Source organism: Miniopterus natalensis, chromosome 9, assembly GCF_054644295.1.
Source record: "Miniopterus natalensis isolate mMinNat1 chromosome 9, mMinNat1.hap1, whole genome shotgun sequence".
Classification (NCBI taxonomy): Eukaryota; Metazoa; Chordata; class Mammalia; order Chiroptera; family Miniopteridae; genus Miniopterus; species Miniopterus natalensis.
In genome coordinates, this window is record NC_142089.1 from 58,398,060 (window position 1) to 58,419,607 (window position 21,548).

At 33.6% G+C, this 21,548-nt stretch overlaps 1 protein-coding gene and 1 non-coding gene across 3 annotated transcripts in view; both read left to right on the forward strand.

Moving 5' to 3' along the window:
* Positions 1-21,548, forward strand: part of RPAP2 (RNA polymerase II associated protein 2) — a 72,205-nt gene that overhangs the window by 26,750 nt on the left and 23,907 nt on the right. The window contains exons 9-11 of one of the 2 annotated variants that reach the window (XM_016197188.2): positions 5,098-5,180; positions 7,995-8,075; positions 15,462-15,530. In XM_016197188.2, coding sequence (XP_016052674.2) covers positions 5,098-5,180; positions 7,995-8,075; positions 15,462-15,530 — 233 coding nt within the window. Of the gene's footprint in view, positions 1-5,097; positions 5,181-7,994; positions 8,079-15,461; positions 15,531-21,548 lie in introns of those variants that run through there. The other variant, XM_016197189.2, reaches the window with a different exon arrangement.
* LOC148092479 (small nucleolar RNA SNORA29) lies at positions 6,546-6,685 on the forward strand. The gene has a single exon (XR_015715100.1). It is a non-coding gene; the product is annotated as a small nucleolar RNA SNORA29 (small nucleolar RNA).

Sequence of the window (21,548 nt, forward strand, 5' to 3'; positions counted from 1 at the left end):
GTGGAGTAGACTTACTAGTTGAATAGTAAAATATTTGTATGATATTTGGCAAACATCCTATTTAAAATATTGTTAATGAAAATAATACATTAAAGGAGAATTATTGGGACATAATAGACACAGAGAAAATGAAAAGAGCACATTCAGGTAAGACCTAGATTTGAATATCTGCTGTCATTTACTAGCTGTATGAAAAATTAATTTCTTGAGTCTGATTGCTTATCTGTAAATAGGACCATAAATATCTTCCCTTGCTCAATTTTATGAGTTTTAAAGATAATGTATATAAAGCATTTATCACAGTGCCTGACATATAATTGGTATTCAGTAAATAGTAATTATATGTAGAGACTAAATGTATGCCACTGAAGTTTAGGGAGATTTTTCAGTATTTCTAATACCCAGTTTTGGTTGATGTGTAGTTTGGGAAATGAAGTCATTTGACATGAAGAAGAGTAGGCAGTAACCTGGTTTTTACCACAAAGTTTGTTACTAAAGATTTCTGAGTAAATGTGGCTGTAAATTGAACACATTTGGAGATTTAGAAAGAAGGTGAAAGTGGAAATACAGTAAAAATTTAGAAATTTCTTGTATTTCTAGAGTATTACCTAACTTGGTACTATATTTGAAATCACTTCAACTATATTAGACAGCATCCATAGCTTTTATATTTAGTTTGGAGAAACATTAATTTCTGTCAGCTGCATAAACCTACCTTAGTACATTACTTGTTTTTATCATTTTTATGTTTATAAGCCTTAAGAAGGAAAATCCCTGAAATTTGACTGTTCCTCTATTGCATAATGTTTTAGAACTTTTTTTTTTAAGCCTTACCTAAGGATATTTTTTCCATTAGTTTTCAGAGAGAGTAGAAGGGAGAGAAAGAGAGAGAAACCTTGATGTGATAGAGACACATCGATTGGTTGCCTCCTGCATGTACCCTGATGGGCTGGGGATCGCGCCTGCAACCAAAGTATGTGCCCTTGACCAGAATCAAACCTGGGACCCTTCAGTCCATGGACTGATGCTCTAACCACTGGGGAAAACCAGCTAGGGCACATTTTAGAACTTTTTCATTGAAGTATAAACCAATGATGTAGCTCATTGAGCACTACCCAGGCCAAAAAATATGGATAAACCAGAGCCCCACTGCATCTCTTTCTAGTCATTACCTCTTTCCAAAATGAATGACTATTATAATAGCACAGATAAGGTTTACCAATTTTGAACTGTATATAAGTGGATTCACACAGTATATATTCTTTGGTGTCCAGTTGAGTTCATGCAGCATCATGTTTGTGAATCATTTGTGGTGGTAGTGAATCATTTGTGTAGTTATAGGCATAACTCTAGTTTTATTCTTTTATTGCTGCATAGTATTTTATTATAGAAATGTACCACACTTTCTCGATCATTAATGAGCATTTAAGCTGTTTCAGTTTGGGGCTATTATGAACTGTTGTTATGAACTTTCTTATATATGTGCCTCCAAATGTGCATGCATTTCTGTTGGGTATATATCTAGGACTGGAATTTTTGGGTCATAATGTTTGGGGTATATGCAGCTATACTAGATAATGACAAATGGTTTTCCAGAATGGTTGTGGCAGTTTATGTTCCACTGCCACACTGTGAGAGTTTCCATGAGTCCACACACTCACAATACTTGATATTGTTAGTTTTCACCATTCTGGTGGTATTGCTTTTTGGTTACATTTCTCTGATGATTAACGAGTTGAGTATTGTTTCACTTGCATTGGCCATTTGGATAGTCTCTGTTCTGAAGTGCCTGTTTTAAGGCTTTTTTCCATTTACCTATTGAATATATCTAGGTGTTTTTTCTTGTATTGATCTGTAGGAATTCTGTAGGTATTCAGGATTCAAGCCCATTTTTAGTTAGATGTATTGTGAATACCATCTTCCACTCTGAAACTTGCCCTTTCATTCTCGTTACTGTCTTCAGTCTAGTTTATTGTTTCCTTTAGTGACTTCTTTAAGAAATCTTTACTTAGCCCAGGTTATTTAATCTTCTAGAAGTTTAATACTGTTTTTCCTTTCACACTGAGATCTGCAATTCATCTGGGATTGATTTTTGTGTATGGTGAAGAGCATAGGTCACATTTCATTGTTTTCCTTTCGGGAAGTATGTGCACATCAAAGTTTAAGAAGCAATATTGATATCTGTTTGCTCATTCCATCAGTTACTGAGAGATGTGGGGGAGGTAGGTCAAAATCTCTCACCATAACTATGGATTTATTATTTCTCCTTTTAGTTTTATGAATTTTACTTTTCATATCTTGAGACCATGTTATTGGGTGCAAATGTAAGATTGTATGTCTTCCTAGAAAATTGAACCCTTTGCATTATGGACTAACCTTTCTCTACATTGATTCCCCCCCCCCCTTAGAGTCTACTTTGCTGACAATAGCTTTCTTTTATTAGTACTTTCAAGAACTATCTTTTCTTAAATCTAGGCTGATAATCTTTATCCTTTATGTGGAGAATTTAGTCCATTTACATTTAATGTCATAATGCTATATTTGAATTTAAATCTACCATCTCACTCATTGCTCATTGCTATCTGCATTCCACCTGTTGTGTGTTCCTCTTTCTTTACTTTTTTGCTTTCTTTGTATTATCATTATTCCATTTTCCTACCCTCTATTAGCTTCTTATACATTCTTTTGCTAATTGATAATTGGTTATCCTAAAGATTAAAACCTGAGCCTTTGTCTTATTAAAGTCTAATGTAACTTGCCTGAGCTGGTTTGGCTCAGTGGCTAGAGCATCAACCTGCAGACTGAAAGGTCTGGGTTTGATTCTGGTCAAGGGCATGTACCTTGGTTGCAGACTTGATCCCCGGCCCTGGTCAGGGTGCATACCGTAGCAACCAATTGATGTGTCTCTCTCTCTCTCTCCCTTCCACTCTCTCTGAAAAATAAAAGCAATGGAAAAAATATCCTCGAGTGAGGATTAAAAAAATAATTATAAATAAAGCCTAATGTAGCTTAATACTTTTATTGCTTCCTCGACAATTAGAACTTTATTTCCATTTACTCCCCTTCTTTACTTATGTGCTCTTGTTGTGTACTTTTGTCCTCTCTACATTTTAAATCCTACAAGATTATTCGTAGTCAATATTCAGTTCATTTTGTCCAGTTGCTTACTCTTTCATTGTTTTTTGTTTCTTACTGAATTTCCATTCTTCCATCTCAGATCATTTGCCTTGGACCTAAAGAATATCCTTTGTTTCTGTTAGTGCCAGTTCGCTAGTGATGAATTTTCTGTTTTTGTTTCTAACAAATTTTTTATTTCACTTTTACTTTTGAAAGATATTTTCCTGGATATTGAATTCTAGATTAGCAGTTATTTTCTTTCAGCCCATTGAAAATATTTCCTTGTCTTTTGGCTTCCATTTGTTTCTCTTATTGCTGCTTTTTTGCAAATACTATGTTTTCTCCTTTAGCTCCTTTTAAGACTTTTTTCCTTTGGTTACCCTCAATTTTAAAATGCTTTGTGTAGGTGTGATTATATTTGTTCTTTTAGCTGTTGTGATACTTGATTCTGTGACTTGATTTCTTTCATCAGTTTTGGAATATTCTTAAATAATATCTGATATTCCAATTACAGATATGCTAGTCTTTTTCACTGTACCTTCATCTTGTATTCTTTTGTGCTTTTGCATTATGTGGAAGGGGGAGAGAGGTGTTGGGTATGACTGTGCTTCATTCTCGATTTTTTTTTTTTTAATATATCTTTATTGATTTCAGAGAGAGGAAGGGAGAGGGGGAGAGAGAGATAGAAACATCAATGATGAGAGAGTCATTGATCGGCTGCAGCCCTCAACCCGGGCATGTGCCCTGACCGGGAATTGAACCCTGATCGCCTGGATCCTAGGTCGACGCTTAACCACTGAGCCACTCCTGGCAGGGCTCATTCTGGATATTTTCCAAGTCAGCACTCTCTTCAGTTATTTCTACTATATTATTAAATCTATCCATTAAGTTCTTTCAAATACTATATTTTTCAGTTCTAGGATTTTCATTTGGTTCTTTTATACAGTTTTCAGTTCTCTGCTGAAAATTTCAATCTTGTCATTTCTTTGAATATCTTTAACACATCATTATTAAATAAAGCTGATAACTTCATTATCTGGATTCCCTGAGTGTTGATTTCTATGGGCTAATATTTCAGATTTTGATCATATTGTCTTATTGTTTCATTATACGGCAAACGTATATTAGTTACAGAGGTAACTTGAGACCCAGGCTGATGTTATCTTCCTCTAGAATGGAATTATGTTTGCTTCTGGCAGATGATTTTGTAGCAGTTCCAAAACACCTTAATCCAGTCAGGAATTATGATGATTTAAAGCTGGACTTCAGCCTCTATAAGAGCCAACCTGTTTCCTATTCATTCTTCCTCCTAGAGTGTGAGCCTTCTAAGTCTGGTCTCTAACATGGGGAGGGATGCTAGTGCCTCTCTCTTCTTGGCATGCCCCAAACTCTGGTGTCTACTAGAAAAGCAGTGCTTGGGTTCTCAGTATCTAAATTGCCTCTTCTGAAATTAGTCAGTGGCCTTTCTAGAATTACCTTCTTCAGAATCTCAAGGCCATAATTCTTTACTGCCTTATTAGCAATCTGATGCTTTCAAACAAATGTGGGTTTTTTCCCACCTTTTTCAATTCTCAGCAGGAGTGTGGTTTGAATGATCTTGTCTGCCATTTCTAGAAGTGGAATTCCCCATAATATATTTATATTATTTGCTAATTTTTATCTTTTAATCTCCTAAATTTATATAGCATTTAGTAGTTTACAAAGTCTTTTTGTAAACATTTTCTCATTCAGTGAAGAAGGTATTAGTATTCCTTTTATACAGATGAGAAAACAATCTCAAAAGGGCAAATGACTCAAGCAAGTTCACATAAGCCTAATGACTGAACTGATACTCAGATTTAAATTTTACAATTTTTAAGTCTAGTTTTCATTCTCGCATACCACAGGTGTTAACTTTTGTATTTTAATGTTAATTGTTCTTACCAAAGAAAGAATGTAAATTCATGATTTTGTTTTGCTTTGTTTAAAACTGTGATTCAGCATGATCCCACCTTTCCACTGATAGATTCAAGTTCTCAGAACCAGATTAGAAAACGCATCGTACTTGAAAAATTGAGTAAAGTGTAAGTATGTAATTGTCATTCCACTTTTACAATATTTTTAAGTTAACTTTATATTTGTTCATAATTTATAGGTGTTGTCATTGAATTTTGAACAGTGAAGAATTATGTGAAAAATTTACATGGATTCCTTTACCTGAGAAATTTAGATTTTTAAGATATCCTACCAAGGAAATACTAAATTAAGTTTTGTATACCAAGGCACATGGTAAAGAGGAAGGTTGAGATTATGGGAGTAGAAAACCAAACCACCTCACTTCAACTTAATAATCCAGTGAAGTCAGGGAAAAAATATCAAAGCTAGACCCATTTAAATACTGATTTGTGGTAAATGTGTCACATCAGTTTCACATGTGAATAAGACTTTATAAAGTTTTAACGGTCTGTTAATTCACTCTGCATATATATTCATAGGACAATTTCACACTCAGCAACTTGAGTTTTTGTCCAACTCAACTTTGCACTTTAGTTTTAAGCTTCCCATGGTGGAAATTACTGTTCTTGTAATTAGAACAGTCATAAATGACATTTAAAAATTGTAATCTTGGTTTCTCTTCCAAAAGGAGCTTAAAAATCTTTTTTTCAGAGCTATGAGAGCGGTTTTAAACTTTTCAACCTGCATTTTCTTTCTTTAGCAGAAAAGATGAAAGGTGTTTTCAGTCATTGCTTAAGGTGTTGTGCATGTGGAGAAGTTTTAATTATGTAGTTGTTCGAACTAACAAAAACATATTTTTTTGGAAGCCATAATTTGAGCAGCTTACTCCTCTAAGTTTTACATTTTAAATAAATCTTTAAAATAATATTTATTGAGTGTCTTTTATATGTTAGGGTCTTCATATGTGATAAATCTGTTATTAATTTTGCCTTTTATATGTTCTCATACTGGTACATTTCTGTTAAATATTAGGTTAGAAGAACAGTATAAGTCACCATCTTTCTGATTTGTAGAACAAAAATATCAGTCCTTGACTTTAGTTACATAGTTTCTGAAAGTTGGGATGGGTTATCTATACTGGTATATAATCAGTAGATAGGGACTTATCTGAAAATAGTTTTCTAGAATTTTTAGCTAATAAAAGTACCCAATTTTAAATTTAAGATCACATAGACATGTCATTGAAGGAATTCTGTTCCTTCTCAATTTGGGCTGTGACAGAAGATAACAAAAGGACCCCCGATAGAAGATCAAATTATTGGTATTAGCAGAGGAACTGAATTTGAGAAGAGGTGAAATAACAAGAAAAAGAAGAGCAAACAACACTGAAAACAAAATAATTATAATGACATAGGTTTTTTGGTTGGTTGGTTGGTTGGTTGGCTGTTTCTAAAAGCAGTTGAGCTTTTTTACATGGTAAAAGTAAGACTTTTCTTCCCCTTCGACTATCACATTTCCTCCTAATAATATATTTTAGTGGCTGTGCTTGCGGGATAGGTGAAAATTGCCATGATCTGAAGAGGGAGGGTTTATTTGTGTCTTCTTCCTCTATGAAATGGCTGAGCAGAAAAAGGGAAAGAATTGTGTACTGGGTATTAGATGATATTGAGGAATTATTATTAATTTGGAATAATAAGAAATTATCATGATAATTTTATTGTGGCTATATAAGAAAATGCCTTTGTATTTAGAGGTACCTAAGGAAATACTTAGGGGTCAAGTGACATGATGTCAGGGATCCACTTTAAAATATTACAGGGGGAAAAAAGGAAGGAAGAAAAAATAAAGCATATATAACAAAATATTGGGAGGTTGAATCTGAGAACAGATATATGAGGTTATTGCTATTCTCTGTATTTTGGAGCATGTTTGAAACTTTCATAAGTTTCAAAAAGCAATACATGCTTATTGCAGAAGATTTAAGCATTAAAAAATGCTATAAAGAAGGAAGTGACAATCACCTGTAATCCCACAACTCAACAATAACTACAGTATATATTTTAATATTTATCCTTCACATATATATGATATATGTGTATATGTGAATCTATACCCCTTGATTCCCTTTGTTATAGTGTAAACCTGGAAGAAGTGAAATATTTCATATATACTATGTATTATATACAATAGCATTATATAATATTTATGTTTTTGTAAAAATGGGACAATACTCTGCATGCATTTTTTTTTACTTAACATTTTTCATGAATATCTTTTCACATTAAAAAAAAGATTTGCATTATTTTAAAGGTTCTGTTATATTTCATTATATGGGTATGTCATAATTTATTTGACCAATCACATATTGATGAACACTTGTTTCCATTTTTTCACTACTAAGAATATTCCTACAATAAGCACTTTTTTTATGTTTATCTGATGACTTCTGTAGGATAAATTTTTTGGAAAAAAAGCTAGTGAGTCAAAGAGTATCTACATTTAAAATGTTAATATATCTATTGTCAACTTGCTCTCTAGAAATGTACCAATTTTTACTCCCACCATAAGGATTTAGTAATGAGAAATATGCCACACTCCCAAATTTGACCATTTGGAGGGCAATTCCTCTGGCTTTGTCTTCTTTTTATTTGGTCTAATATTTGAAAGTAAAGAGGTAAGAAAACTAGAGGTAGGAATATAGATAGCAGACAAAATAATATTTTTATATTTCAGTGCCTCACACTGTAGCATAGACTACAAAGTGGAGTGTGGGGTTATTATGAAATATTTCCTTATGACTTCTCACCAGTTATAACCTAGCTTAACTGCCTCCACCTAAGTGCCATATTACCTATGGAAAATCCAGACTTAGTCGTGACCCAAAAAATCTATAATTAAATCATATTTTGAAAGAAATGTTTTTGTTTTTTTTTAATTTTCAGATTGCCTGGACTTTTGGGACCTCTTCAGATTACTTTAGGAGATATTTACACACAACTTAAAAATCTTGTTCGGACTTTCAGGTTGGTGTTAATATTGTGATTTTTCTTCTCAGTTATTTTAACTTTAATATGATTGCTTTGCAGAACCCATAGGTAGACTAAGGCATGAAGAAAGTGGCTTGACCTGTAGTGTTGTATTTAATCTAAATACAGTGTCTATTTTCTCCACCACAAGACAGTATTACTTCTGTCTTTTATTAAACGCAATCCCTTATTTGCTCAAACCTTGATATATTTAGCTTTGAGTAGTTTATTTATAGAATAGCTTAAAACTACAAAGGAAAATGATATTAAGACACAAAAAGTGGTTAGCCAGCAACATCTTGGATCTTATTGAATTAGTAAATACATATCAGATGACCAGATCTGTGCTGGGCACCACGGGCATCAAGAGTCATGCAATAATAAATTACCCACCCTCAAGGAAGACTCTCCTGTGAGAAGATAAGGCAAGCACAGTGAACAGTACAAAACAGTGGATAATTTAATATTAAATTGTGTGGAACAGATTTGAAGTGATAAGAAGTACAAAGAAAGGAAGAATAGAGAATATTAATTGTGAAGTAGAGCAGTTGTGATTTTTCTAAAACTATCAAGGTTAAAATATTGAACCAACCTAAGACTAGATTCTCTACCAAGAAGCATAGGGACAGGCCTCTAAATACCTATTAGTAGAGATGTGCCAAATATACATTTTGGCCAAATATCAATTATCAAATATTAAAATCAATATTTGCCTGTGGCTAAAGCCACATTGCACTAACATAGAATGAACTTCTAAGGTAGAATCATTTCATCCAAAGAATTAATAATCATTATGGTTTATTGTTGTCAACAGTAATAAGATTTGAAAAGTTTAATATTATAGTACAGGAACAATTTCTTAGCACTGTGAGCTATTAGATTTCTCTTGCAGTCAGTCCTGTATATCAAAATACCAAATAGACAGCTTTCAACATGCACATTTAATTAACATCACTAACCTTTTTTTGTGCCACAAAGTATTTCAGGAAAACATTTTTCAGTAAGGTATTTACTAGAAGGAACTAGGATTCATAGTTTAGGCAAATCTCAGAAATTCTTCATCTTCAGATACAGAAAAGGATCATGTATAACGTTTTATGTTTTAAATGTTTAGCCTTTATAGACTCCCTCCTCTCTCTCTCTTCCTCTTCCCCTCTCTCCCATCCCTCCTGCCCTTCTACTCTCTCTGAAAATCAATGGAAAAAATATCCTCGGGTGAGGATTAACAACAAAAAAGATATTTAAAAAAAAAATAGTCATTTATCATCTCCCTAGACCCCCAAATAAGAATTCTACTTAAGAGGGTTCTGTTACCTATGAAAGTAAGCCTTCTGTGACACCTAAGCTAGCCAAGACCAGAGGCACAGTGTTCATCAATCTTGTAAGAGGTAGCTAACAGACTACAGATATGAGGAGCCTTCAAATGTCATATTTCTTTCATATTTATAAACTATTATCACTTTTTTCTGTCATTCCTATTGTGTAAGTTCTTCTCAGTTACTTTCTGCATTGTTTGCATTAAATTAAAGCCTAGCTGAAACAATATGATGTCTGAGATTTGCTTCCAAATTATCCAGATTAGGGGATGTTGAATATGGGGTTGTATAGATAAAACATGATTAGCCAGGAGTTGATCATTCTCAAAGTAGTGATGAGTATATAGGAGTATATTTTATATTCTCTACTTTTATATATGTTTTAAATTTAATGAAAAGTTTGAGGGAAATAAGCCCCCAAAACATTATTTTGGTGTAGGGGATGTTATAAAAACTTTGATGTTAATTTACTTTTCAAATCTTTACTCTTTAGTACCTGCAGGTCAAAATCTATAGCTTTAATAAAAATTGCTTAAATTGACTTTGCTGCTTTTTAGAAAAATGTTGATTACTTAGAGTACAGAATGACCTCTGGTAACAGAATTCATTTGGGGCCTTCAGATTCTGTCATTATGACTTCAGCAAGTATGTGACTATTTGTAGGCTAGGGCTTATAAGTGAAGTCTGAAAAAATGCCATATTGATGACAGTGACTAGTGTTGGAAGATCTTTTCAGTCATTGCTGGCAGTGGAAAAGAGTTGACATAAATAACCATGTACTTCTCTTAGAAATGCTAATCAATAATAGGAACTTGTAGAACAGTGGTTCTCTAGCCAGCTGTGCATCAGAATTACCTGGGGATCTTTTAACAACCCCAGATGCCTGGCTCCACCCCTCAGATTGAATTTCATTTGGTTAGGGTTGGGCTAGGACATTAGTATTTTTAAAAAGCCCCCCAGGTGATTCTTATGTGCAGCCTGAGTTGAAAGCCTGTTAGAACTTAAATATCAAGCAGCTTTTTCAGCTATTTGAAGAATCTTTCCCCAGTGACTAGAGCTGTCCTTTCCACTGAATTGCATCACAGTCATTTACCCGGAATGTTACATTGATTTACCTGTCATAGTGGTTCCATCAGAACTTGTTTGGTAATAATTCACTGTCCTCAGTGTTGACTTAAGATGTTTTTCTAAGTCTGATTTGAATTAAAATTTTGACACAAAAGTGCTTTTTAAATTTCATCAGTGATAAATGAGACCTTTTTCCTATATCTGTATTGAATTTCAAATTATATTTTAAAACCTTCAAATTATATTTAGAAAGCTTTTTAAATGCTTTCTATCAAATATTCCTATTTTCATTTCTGAATTATCACTCAGATAATAATAAATATATTTATTTAGCATCTGTGCTTGAAATTATTTTGACTCAGCAAAAGAAAAATATGAGAGCAAGTAAAATGTTGCAAGTCTGCCACGAGGTGTATTTGAAGTGAGAGCAAAGGCCTTGTCATGTTTTCCTCAGTGCCTGAAACAGTGGTATAGATAGAGCAGGCATGCAGTGCATTTTTGCTGAATGAGTAAAGAAATTCATGAAATCTTAAATCTGTTTTAACTTCAGAGACTTCAAATACAATAGAAAAGGAAATTTCTACTTAACTGTATTTGCCCTTTTTTCTCAGATGCTTATTCTTTGACCTTTTTTGGTTATGTGCTAAATTCTGTTTTGCTACAGACAAAGCAATGAACAAAACACAAGTCCTTCTCTCGTGGAACTAGCTTAATAAAGAGGATATGTAAATTTTTAAAAATCAATATATGTACTCTTATTATGTGGTGATATGCCCTTTCCCAGTTCATTCTCCTCCTTTTCCCCCCAGAAGCAGGGAAAGGGGATGGTACTGAGGAGGGAAGAAGTTGTCATTTTAAATAGACTGGTTAGGGAATACCTCATTGAGAAGATGCCATTTGTATAAAGATCTGAAAGTTGGTGAGAGAAGCCATGTTGCTATCTGTGAAACTATATCAGACCAGAAACAGCAGGTGCAAAGGCTCTGGAGCACGAGCAGGCCTGGTGGATTCACAATACATTAAGGATGCTGATGTGGCTGGAGAAATGAGCAGAGGCAAAGACACAGAGAGATACGGTCAGACAAGTATAGGGTGGGAGTGAGTGTGGTATAGTATACAGGGCTTGTAGCCGTGGTCATTCTTCGACTTTTATTCCGAGATGGAGAGCAGTTGGATTCTGAACAGAGGAATCACAGGACCTGACATACATTTTTAACAGTATCATTCTGGCTGATGATTTGAGAATTACAATAGATGGGCAGCGGCAGGAAGACCTTTTAGGATGCTATTTTGGTCATCTAGGCAAGAAATGATGTGGACCAAAGTGAAAGCAGTAGAGGTAGTAATTAGATTCTTTTTTGAAGATAGAACCATCAGGACTTGATGACTTGTTGGGCATGGGACATGAAGAGAGCCAAGTTTAACCACAAGAATTTTGGCTTGAGCAACTGGATTCTGGAAGGATGGGTAGCCATTTACTGAGATGGAGCTATCTGCGGGAGGGCTGGTTTGTGGGGGGAAGATGAGTTCAGTTTTGGCTGTACTATGTTTTAAGAAGCCTATTTTACATTCAAGTGGAAATGTCAAATAGACCATTAGATATAGAAGTCTGGAATTCAAGGAAAATGCCCAGGCTAGAGATAATAAATTTGAGAATTGTCAGCATATAGTTATTTAATATTTAAAGCTATGAGATTGGATGATATCACCAAGGGAATGAGCATATATAGAGGAGATGAGAGACCCAAGGGCAGAGGCCCTGGGGCAAGCCAAAATTAAAAGGTCTGGGAAGGAATGCCAGTGAGGGATGGAAATCAGACGAGTGGAAAACAGGTGAGGAAAGTGTTCCAAGGAGAAAGAGCAATCAACTGTGTCAAATGCTGCTGATAGATTAAGGACTGAGAGAGGTCCCTTGAATTTGGCAACATGGACGTCTTTTGTACACTTAATCCTCACAAAAACCCTGGGGTACGTAGTACTAGTGTTCCTGATTTACTAAATTAAAAAAGTTTTACAGCTGTTGAATATGCCCTAGGTAAAACACTACTAAGTGAGAGATGTGCGTACTGAATTATGTCTGTCAAACTTTTTAACTACTATACTGTACTTCCTTTCTATATCATCTAGAGTTTTAAAATTTTTGTAAAACATCTTAACTATGAAAAAATGAGATTAACAAAGATACACATATTTTCTACTCAGAATGAAAATATTTTTATACTTTAAAATATTCAGATGTATATTTTTAAATAAAAGAAATAAAATAGGTTAATTCATTTGTTTAGAAAAAATTAATTCAGTGCCTGTTGAATGTGAGGCACTTGTTCTTTGCACAGAGAATAAATAGGTAAAGAACACAAAGATTCCTGCCCTCAGGAAAAACAGATAATAAACAATAATTGTATGTTAGAAGGTAATAAGTGGTACAGAGAAAAAAGAAAAACATATAGCAGAGTAAGGAAGTCAGAAATTTGGAGCTGAGAGGTGGAGAGGTTTACTTTTAATAGGGTAGTCCAGATGGGCTTAATGCAAAGGAAACTTATCTGGGGAGCAGTCGTCTCTGGCAGATGTGATAGCCAATGCAAAAGTCCCGTTTGTTCCCTTTCCCAATCCATTCTCTTTTGCTCCCCAGAAATAACCAAGACTGTGAATTTGATGTGTATCTTTCCAGTCTTTGTTTTTATACTTTTACTACACATATGTGTACATAAATAATGTTGAGTATTGACTCTTCTTGGTTTATATAAAATACTTGCTGCTGCCTTTCATTCAAATTATGATGAACAAAAAAATGTAAGTCTTGTTCATTTATTTTGACAGCTATTTAGCATTCCTTAAAAGTGCCACTATTTATTACTATTTTTTCTTGTTACAAGCAGTGTCGCACTATCCTCATACACATTTCCTTATGCATGAGTGGGAGAATTTGTTTAGGGTTTGTATCTATAAATAACTGAGCTATTTATATGCATTTTTAGCTTTGTTAGATATTACCAAATTGATTGCTCACATCAGCAGTATGTTAAAAGTACTCTTTCCTCTTGTCCTCACCAACCTTTAGTATTGTCAGTATTTTATTTTTGTCATTGAGATGGAATGAATTATTGCTTTTATATTGATTTCCCAGATTACTAGTGAGATTGAGCTCCTTTTCATATGTTTCCTGGTGACTCAGTTTTCCTTCTCTTTAAATTGCCTGCTCATATCCTTTGCCCATTTATTTATTATCAGTTTTTATTAAGGACTTTATTTTTTAGAGCAGTTTTAGGTTCATAGCAAAATTGAGATGAAGGTACAGAGATTTCCCATATTCCTCCTGACCCCCCCTCCCACATAGCTTCCCTCATTATCAGCATTCCCCACTAGAGTTAATACATTCACTACAGTTGGTGAACCTGCATTGACAACATCATTATCATCTAGAGTCTATAGTTTACATTAAAATTCACTCTTGGTTTTGTATATTCTAATGGTTTGGACAAATGTATAATGGCATGTATCCATCATTATAGTATCATAGAGTATTTTCATTCACTGCTCTTAAAATTCTGTGTTGCACCTATTCGTCTACCCCTCTCCCCCTCTCCCACCCACAAACCTACCCCCCACACACACACACAACCCCAGACAACCACTGATCTTTTTACTCTCTTCATAGTTTTACCTTTTCAAGAATGTCATATAGTTGGAATCATACAGTACATAGCCTTTTCAGAGTGGCTTCTTTCACTTTAGTAATATGCATATAAAGTACCTCCATGTCTTTTCCTGGCTTGGATAGCTCATTTCTTTTTACAGCTGAATAATATTCCCTTATCTGGATATACCACAGTATATTTATTCACTCACCTACTAAAGGACTCCTGGTTGTCTCCAAGTTTTAGCAATTATGAATAGAGCTTCTGTAAGCATCCTTGTGCAGGTTTTTGTGTGGACGTAAGTTTTTTACTCCTTTGAATAAATACCAAGGAGTATGATTGCTGGATTGTATGATAGGAGTATGTTTACGTTTGTGAGAAACTGCCAATCTGTCTTCCAAAGTGGCTGTACCATTTTCCATTCCCCCCAGCAATGCATGAGAGTTCCTTTTGCTTCATGTTTATCAGCATTTGGTTTTGTCGATGTTCAGGATTTTGGCCATTCTAATAGGTGTGTAGTGATATGACATACGATTATGGAGTATCTTTTCATATGCTTATTTGTCATTTGCTTATCTTTGGTAAGGTGTTGATTAAGATGTTTGGCCCATTTTTTAATTGGGCTGTTTGTTTTCCTGTTGTTAAATTTTAAGACTTCTTTGTATATTTTGATAACATCCCTTTATCAGATATTATTGGTTTATTTTTTTCTTATTGATTGCTACTATTTTTTATTTAGAGCAGTCTTTCTAAATGCTTTCTGAGAAACTAAGATGATTACAACGTATTTTGTTGTCGTCAACTGCTAAGTGGTAGAATTTACTACTGATTTTTTAAAAACTTAAGTCTTTTTAATAAAGACCTAGTCTTAAAATTTATTAAGTGAATGCTCATTTCTGTAACTTATGGGTTATGACATCCTTTAATTGCTTACTGCCAAACCTAGCACAAAGGTAGGAAGGTGTGAAAGATGAATTAAATTTAAAATCAGAAATTCCTTACCTTGTTAGCTTTAATAAAATGTTTGATTAGGGAAAACATAGAACATATGGTTATAGGGAGGTGTGTACAAGTGTGTATTTTAATAAACCATGCAATTTAGTTCTCATGTTCCTTTATTTCCATTTTGTGTAATAGTATTGTTATAAATATATAATAGTAAGGCTGGAGCACTTACTTTTGAGATGGTCATTATCAGATACTGAATATGGACCCACATTATTTTGCTATTGACTCTTTTCTATCTAATATAACAAGAATAAAAAAATATAGTGCTCTTTGACACATGTCATAAATCTGACTTTTCTATAAATAAAAAAATATAACAATCCTTAGGTAAATTTTATCTTAATGTCTTTCAGATTAACAAATAGAAATATTATACACAAACCTGCAGAATGGACCTTAATTGCTATGGTGTTGCTGTCATTGTAAGTATTCTTTCAGACTTTAAATACTAAATATGAAGAATTTTGATTACGGAAAAACAGTTATTCATTGATTTTGTAAACATCCTTAGAAAATGGTGTGCCTCTATTTTGTGCCTAATTTTTCTTTCCCTTTTAGTAAAATAACTTTTATGTAAAGTGATATGCTGTATTTTGATAAGCTGTAATCATTCTCTGTATTTTTTAATGTCTTTTTTCTTGAGGGTCTTTTTCTTCACAAATATTACTTATCTTTTGAAAGAGAAGAACCTCCCCGTGTGGGATATATACAGAAGAGTCCTTTAGTTTCATTTTTAACAGTGCATTTTATTAATATTAAATGAACCTCATTATTTGAAATCTGTATTTTTACCAACATATCTAATGCTATTTCATTTTTCTTCAACATATTTTATCATTAATAGCATCAGAAAAGTTTCATTTTCCAAATTAATGTATATCTTTAAAATCAAATAGATTTAAAGGAATTAAATACTACACAAGCATATATAAAACATGTAATACTCATTCACCTTTTAAGAAATCACTAGTGGTTTCTAAGGATGTCTTCAAAGAGGGTTAAAACCATCTAGTAAGTGTAGTGTTTTTCAGCTTGAATTGAAAAAGTCTTTTTTTGAGGACCATTTATTACTGCATTACTGTTGCTACTTGGTGCTTGTTAGGTCATTGAGGCCCATAGGACATTTAATACACACTGGACACTTACAGGTCAAGAAGTGTTATGAGCCAACCTCACAGCATCTCCAGCCCTGCTTTCTCTTTCTTTGATATTACTTTAGTCTGACATGTTATTCTGGCTTTACTGTCCCAAGGAAGGCTGTGCTGGGAAACATTAGAGTAGGCTTCATTGAGCCAGCATTTGTGTCACCTAGCCAGATACAACTCACATGATTCATTAAATCAGAACACAGAAAATAACTTTACTTAAATGCCCTGATATAAATTTTTTATCAACTATAAGAACAAACTTTTATCATTTCTACTATTCAGTGTTCCAGTTGAATTGGTTATTTTTGAAACAGATCTTATTCATTTTTAGAAAGTTCTTTCCATTTTATGAAATTCGTAAATATTTTGGTCACTGGCAAAAAAAAAAAGAAAAAAAATCAGTATCTGCTCACCCACCATATCCTATGCCTGCTAATAAACCCTCATAGATAACTGTGTAACTGTACTTCTGCAATTCATTATACTAAAGAGGAAGTAACTTTTTTGGTTGACAAGTCAGAGGCCTAGGACCAGCAGTAATCTCAGAATCTTGCTTTCTAAGCCAGTAACTGGAAGTATTATCTTAATGAGCAGCTGCTTACTAAGGACACATGTTAGGTCCTGCTTTTTTTTGTATAAACTCTTGCCATATCTCTAAAATGTATAGTAAGGAACAAATAAAGTGTGGGAAGTGAAATAATAAAGGCTACCATAAAATTTCATATGATTTTTCCATACAAAAATAAACCTTAGTGTTTGATTTTAATAGAGGCATCTATGTGGCAAAAAATACTGAAAGCTTTCCTAGTCCTTTTATGCACTATTTGACTTTCCTAACTTTGGATGTTGTGTAGGGAACCTCTTATTTCAAGGGTCAGTGACCCATAAAAATAGTAACTTAATTCAATTCAAGAAACAAGCTGCACACATCTTAGATATATTGCATGTTTCACACTGTGCAATCAATCTTGAGGTTCTAGCAGTAAATACTATTTTCTTTTGTCATTCGCCTTGAATCCTTTTATTACTCCCTAATCCCTACAGCTAGATCTGCCCATCTTCTGGTCCTTGGTCCTTTTGATATCTAGACAACTAAAACCCTTTCACTTAGGGCCCTTTTGGCATTTTAAAAAATCCTCAGGCACTATAGATACCAAGTGAGGTGGCACTTCATTAGTTTTGTTTTTCAAATCTTGTTTTCTCGTAATTCTAACTTTTGCCATAGGCCCTCCTCATACCTTATCACTGATCCTTTCCATTCTGCATTTGCATTCTGTGTCTTCACTAGCTGAATCTCCTCATTCTTAGGTCATCAGCTTCTAAGACTTCTGTCTTCTGCCCCCATATTTTATTTCTTATTTCCTCTTTTCTCAGAAAGTCCCCTTTGGCTTTTCATATTTCTGTCCCCCGTGCCCCCCAGGAAATCTATGGCTCAACCAAAACCCCTCACATTCTCAGCCTTGTCCTTTTATCACCCTTTTAGAATGAATATTACTGTATGAATTGGGGATAAAATTAAAATACATATCCACGTTAAAACTAATCCCACCGACTTCTATAAAGTATAATTATACTTTACATTGGCACCCTCTTTCTTCCCACTTACAGTTCACAGCTAAGAAGGTACTTCATTCAGGAAAGAAAAAGCAGGTATGAGGGCAGGCATTGCATAAAGAACCTTAAACACTGTGAAAAATGTGGAGGTTTTAGATACCCAAAGAGACATTCACAAATAGAGAAAGGAGGTAACACACTCATACATATTTGTGGAGTAGTAATCCAACCATTCAGCCTTTTAACTTATTGCTGCTAAAACTGAACATACATGGGATTATCTTTTTTAAAAATAATTATGATTCAGAAAACCATTACATCTACTCTTAAATTTTCAATGGAATTTTTTTAGTCATTATTTGTAGACATTTCTGGAATTTGTGTTAAAAAATGAACTTCTTAAAAGTCTTTATAGCTAGGAAAAAGATTCTGAATGGCAGTTGTAGTCACTTAATGTGAGCATAATAAGATAGTTTGTTCAGTATTATAACAATGGTACTATTCTTTGCATGTGAATATTGTAGAGCTTTATTTATTACTAGCATTTGTTTAATGCATGAAAGCTATTTTCAAAATTTCTCATGAGAACTTAAAAAAGTACATACAGGGTGGGGCAAAAGTAGGTTTATAGTTGTTCATATGGAACATAGTACAATAATTAATAAATAGTAATACAAGAATAAGCTGTTTCATTTACTCACAACTGTAAACCTACTTTTGCCCCACCCTATATACACTAATATAATTTTATTAATATGTTGCTATACTGGCTCAAGTCTAACTCTTGTTAGAGGGGGCGGAAATCAGCATTTTGAGCAAAACATGATTGTCCAAAAGAAAGAAAGCTGGGTCTTGAATTTTCACAGCTGTATTCTTAAAAGTAAATAAGGTGTTTCTGTAGCAAATCCCTTGTACTTTAACATATTAACATTTTAAAAATTTGAACTACAGTGTGTAATTTATCAGTGTATACTGATGAGAATGTTATATCCATAAAATCTAAGAAAGAAATAGATCAAATCAAATTGATACACTTGAACTCTGCACACTCAGAGAAATGCATCTACATATAAAAAGACATCATGACCCATTCCCACTTCATTTACTTTCATAGGACTTGAATGGCCAGTGGAACCGCAACATTTTTTTATATTTATACTACATATTCAGACCCTAAATAGTTACCAAGAGCCCAGGAAGGACCTTTTAAAAGCAGGGCTTAAGCTGTGTACATTTATTTAACAGTGAAGGAATTAATGTCCTTTTAGTTCTCTAATTCTTATTTAACATTATAATTAACAAAGATTCTTAAGAACTCCTTACACATAGAAGAACATCTGTAATAGTGATAAATGACCCAGGTTTCTTTTTGTTTGTTTGTTTGTTTAAAATAATTGATTACAAGTGGAATAAACTAACCTGGTATTGGTATTATTTCGTAAGCACTTATAGTAATTTTATATTTTAATTGAACTTTATCAGGTTTTATTTTTACTATATGTTGAAATAATACAAAGCTGAATTTGATTTTCCCACATATATAATGTTCTAATAAGATATTAGGCTCTTTTCAGTCTTGATGCATGATTTTTCATAAAAATGTCTATAAATATATATACATAGTCTGCTATAAATTATTTAGTACCTATATACTCTATTGTGTAAAGTTAGTTAATGTATTTATATATTTTGACATGTTTATATACCAAATTAGAAAGCATAATAATTAGTTACAGTAAAGTGCATTTTATGATGCCTCCTCATAGTATATCATATATTTGTTTTTATATTTTATAATTTTCATCTTACCCCTAATATAGGAAAACAAAAACTGAAGAATCACTTGTCATCATGGTCACTGTATTCAGAATACTTTCTTTCAAAAGGGTTTGACCTGTATTTTGAGAAGATTTTATTGATAGCCATAGAACACCTCCCTCAGTTCAGTTCCTTTTCTTCTCTCTTCCCTTTCCTCTTAGTCTTCCCAGTCTTCTTTGACCTTTGTCATTATATTTGAGCCTGTAACACAAGAGGGGACTGCAAATGTTGACCTAAAGCTGAGAAATCTAGGGAAAGGTCCAGGCCAAGGCTGGCAGCCCAAGAGAAGCCAATAGAGAAGTATATGGAGAAGCAAGTAGACTGAGCCTTACTTTCTTTATGTGCAGCCCACATACCAGAAATGGGAATCAGTTTCCTCAAAGACTTCTTGTATTTAAAATGTAACTTTTCCACTCAAGTTTAATATAGAGCCTTTGTAAGTAGGCCACTGTTTTGTATTTTTATGACGTATGGTTAATTGTGGATAGGAATCAAATGTCTCTTAGTGGGTGGCCAGGGAGAGAGGTGTGTGTTGTGTTCCATGAAAATGATTTCGTTATCTAAAGGAGATGAATACTTTGTATTAGTTAGAAAGAACAGAGGGTAGAAAGTGATTTGTGATAGTTTAACATGGATACATGCTATTCCTAGTTTTATGACCTTGATGTTCTCTAATGGAAAGCTTTCAAGATCATCTCCAAAAATGTCTGCTTTCATTTTATTTATCTGAACTGTCTGTTTCCAGTGAACTGTGGCCCACTTTCTAGGCAGAGACCATGCAATAGTTTATTCCCCCTAAAAGCTTTGAGTATTCCCGTCGTTCAGAGAGTAGCATGTAAGTCCTGGGAAATGGTATTTAAACAAGCTCAACTTAACCATGATTACTAAACAAAAGCCTTCACTGGACATGGGCAGCCACTTTAGGTAACCATCATACAGATAGACACTCAGGAGATTCACTTCCCTAGGGTACTAGGCATGAACGGAAAGATGTGATTAAGGCTTTTTGCCTCAGCATATTGTTTTTTATAGCACACCCATCACTAATATCCTTAGAGAAATGTGTGAGCACAATGAAAAATGAAGAGATGGTTCATTAGAAATTTATTGGTTCTCAGTATTCCAAAGCCTTTCTCTTAACATTCCCAATTTAATTCTGAGTATTTGAAACCGTAATAGATCATCATTGGAAAAAATGTTTGTTTCCTTATAATTAAGGAATTTTTTATACTTAAGTGAATTTTTATTTAGCTATAATTCATATAACATAAAACTCACCATTTTAAAGTGAGATGTACAATTCACTGGTTTCTAGTATATTCACTATATTATACAACTATGACCATAATTTAATACCAAAACATTTCTATCATTCCAAAAAGAAACCTCAGATCTCTTAGTTTACTCCCAATTTCCCCTTCCTGGGTCCCTTGGTAACCACTAATCTACTGTTTCTGTGGATTTACCTATTCTGAACAGTTTATATAGATAGAATCATATAATTTGCAGTGTTTTGTGTTGGCTTCTTTCACCTGACATCATGTTTCAAGGTTCATTCATATTGTAGCATACAACAGTACTTCATTCTTTTTATGGTTGACTAATATTCCATTTTATGAGTAATTAAAACATTTGATTTATTGATTAATCAGTTGATGGTCATTTGGGTTGTTTCTACTTTTTGGCTATTATGAATATTTGTTTACAAGTTTCTATATGAACATGTTTTCAGTTCTCTGGGGTAAAATAGGAGTGAAATTACTGGATCATATGGTAACTATGTTTAACCTTTTGAGGAAGTGATAGGCTGTTTTCCACAGTGGCTGCACTGTTTTTCACTTCTACTGGCAATGTATAGGGCTCCATAGATTGAACTTTAAAGGTCATCTCTTCTTGTCTCATACCCAGTAGTCATAAAGG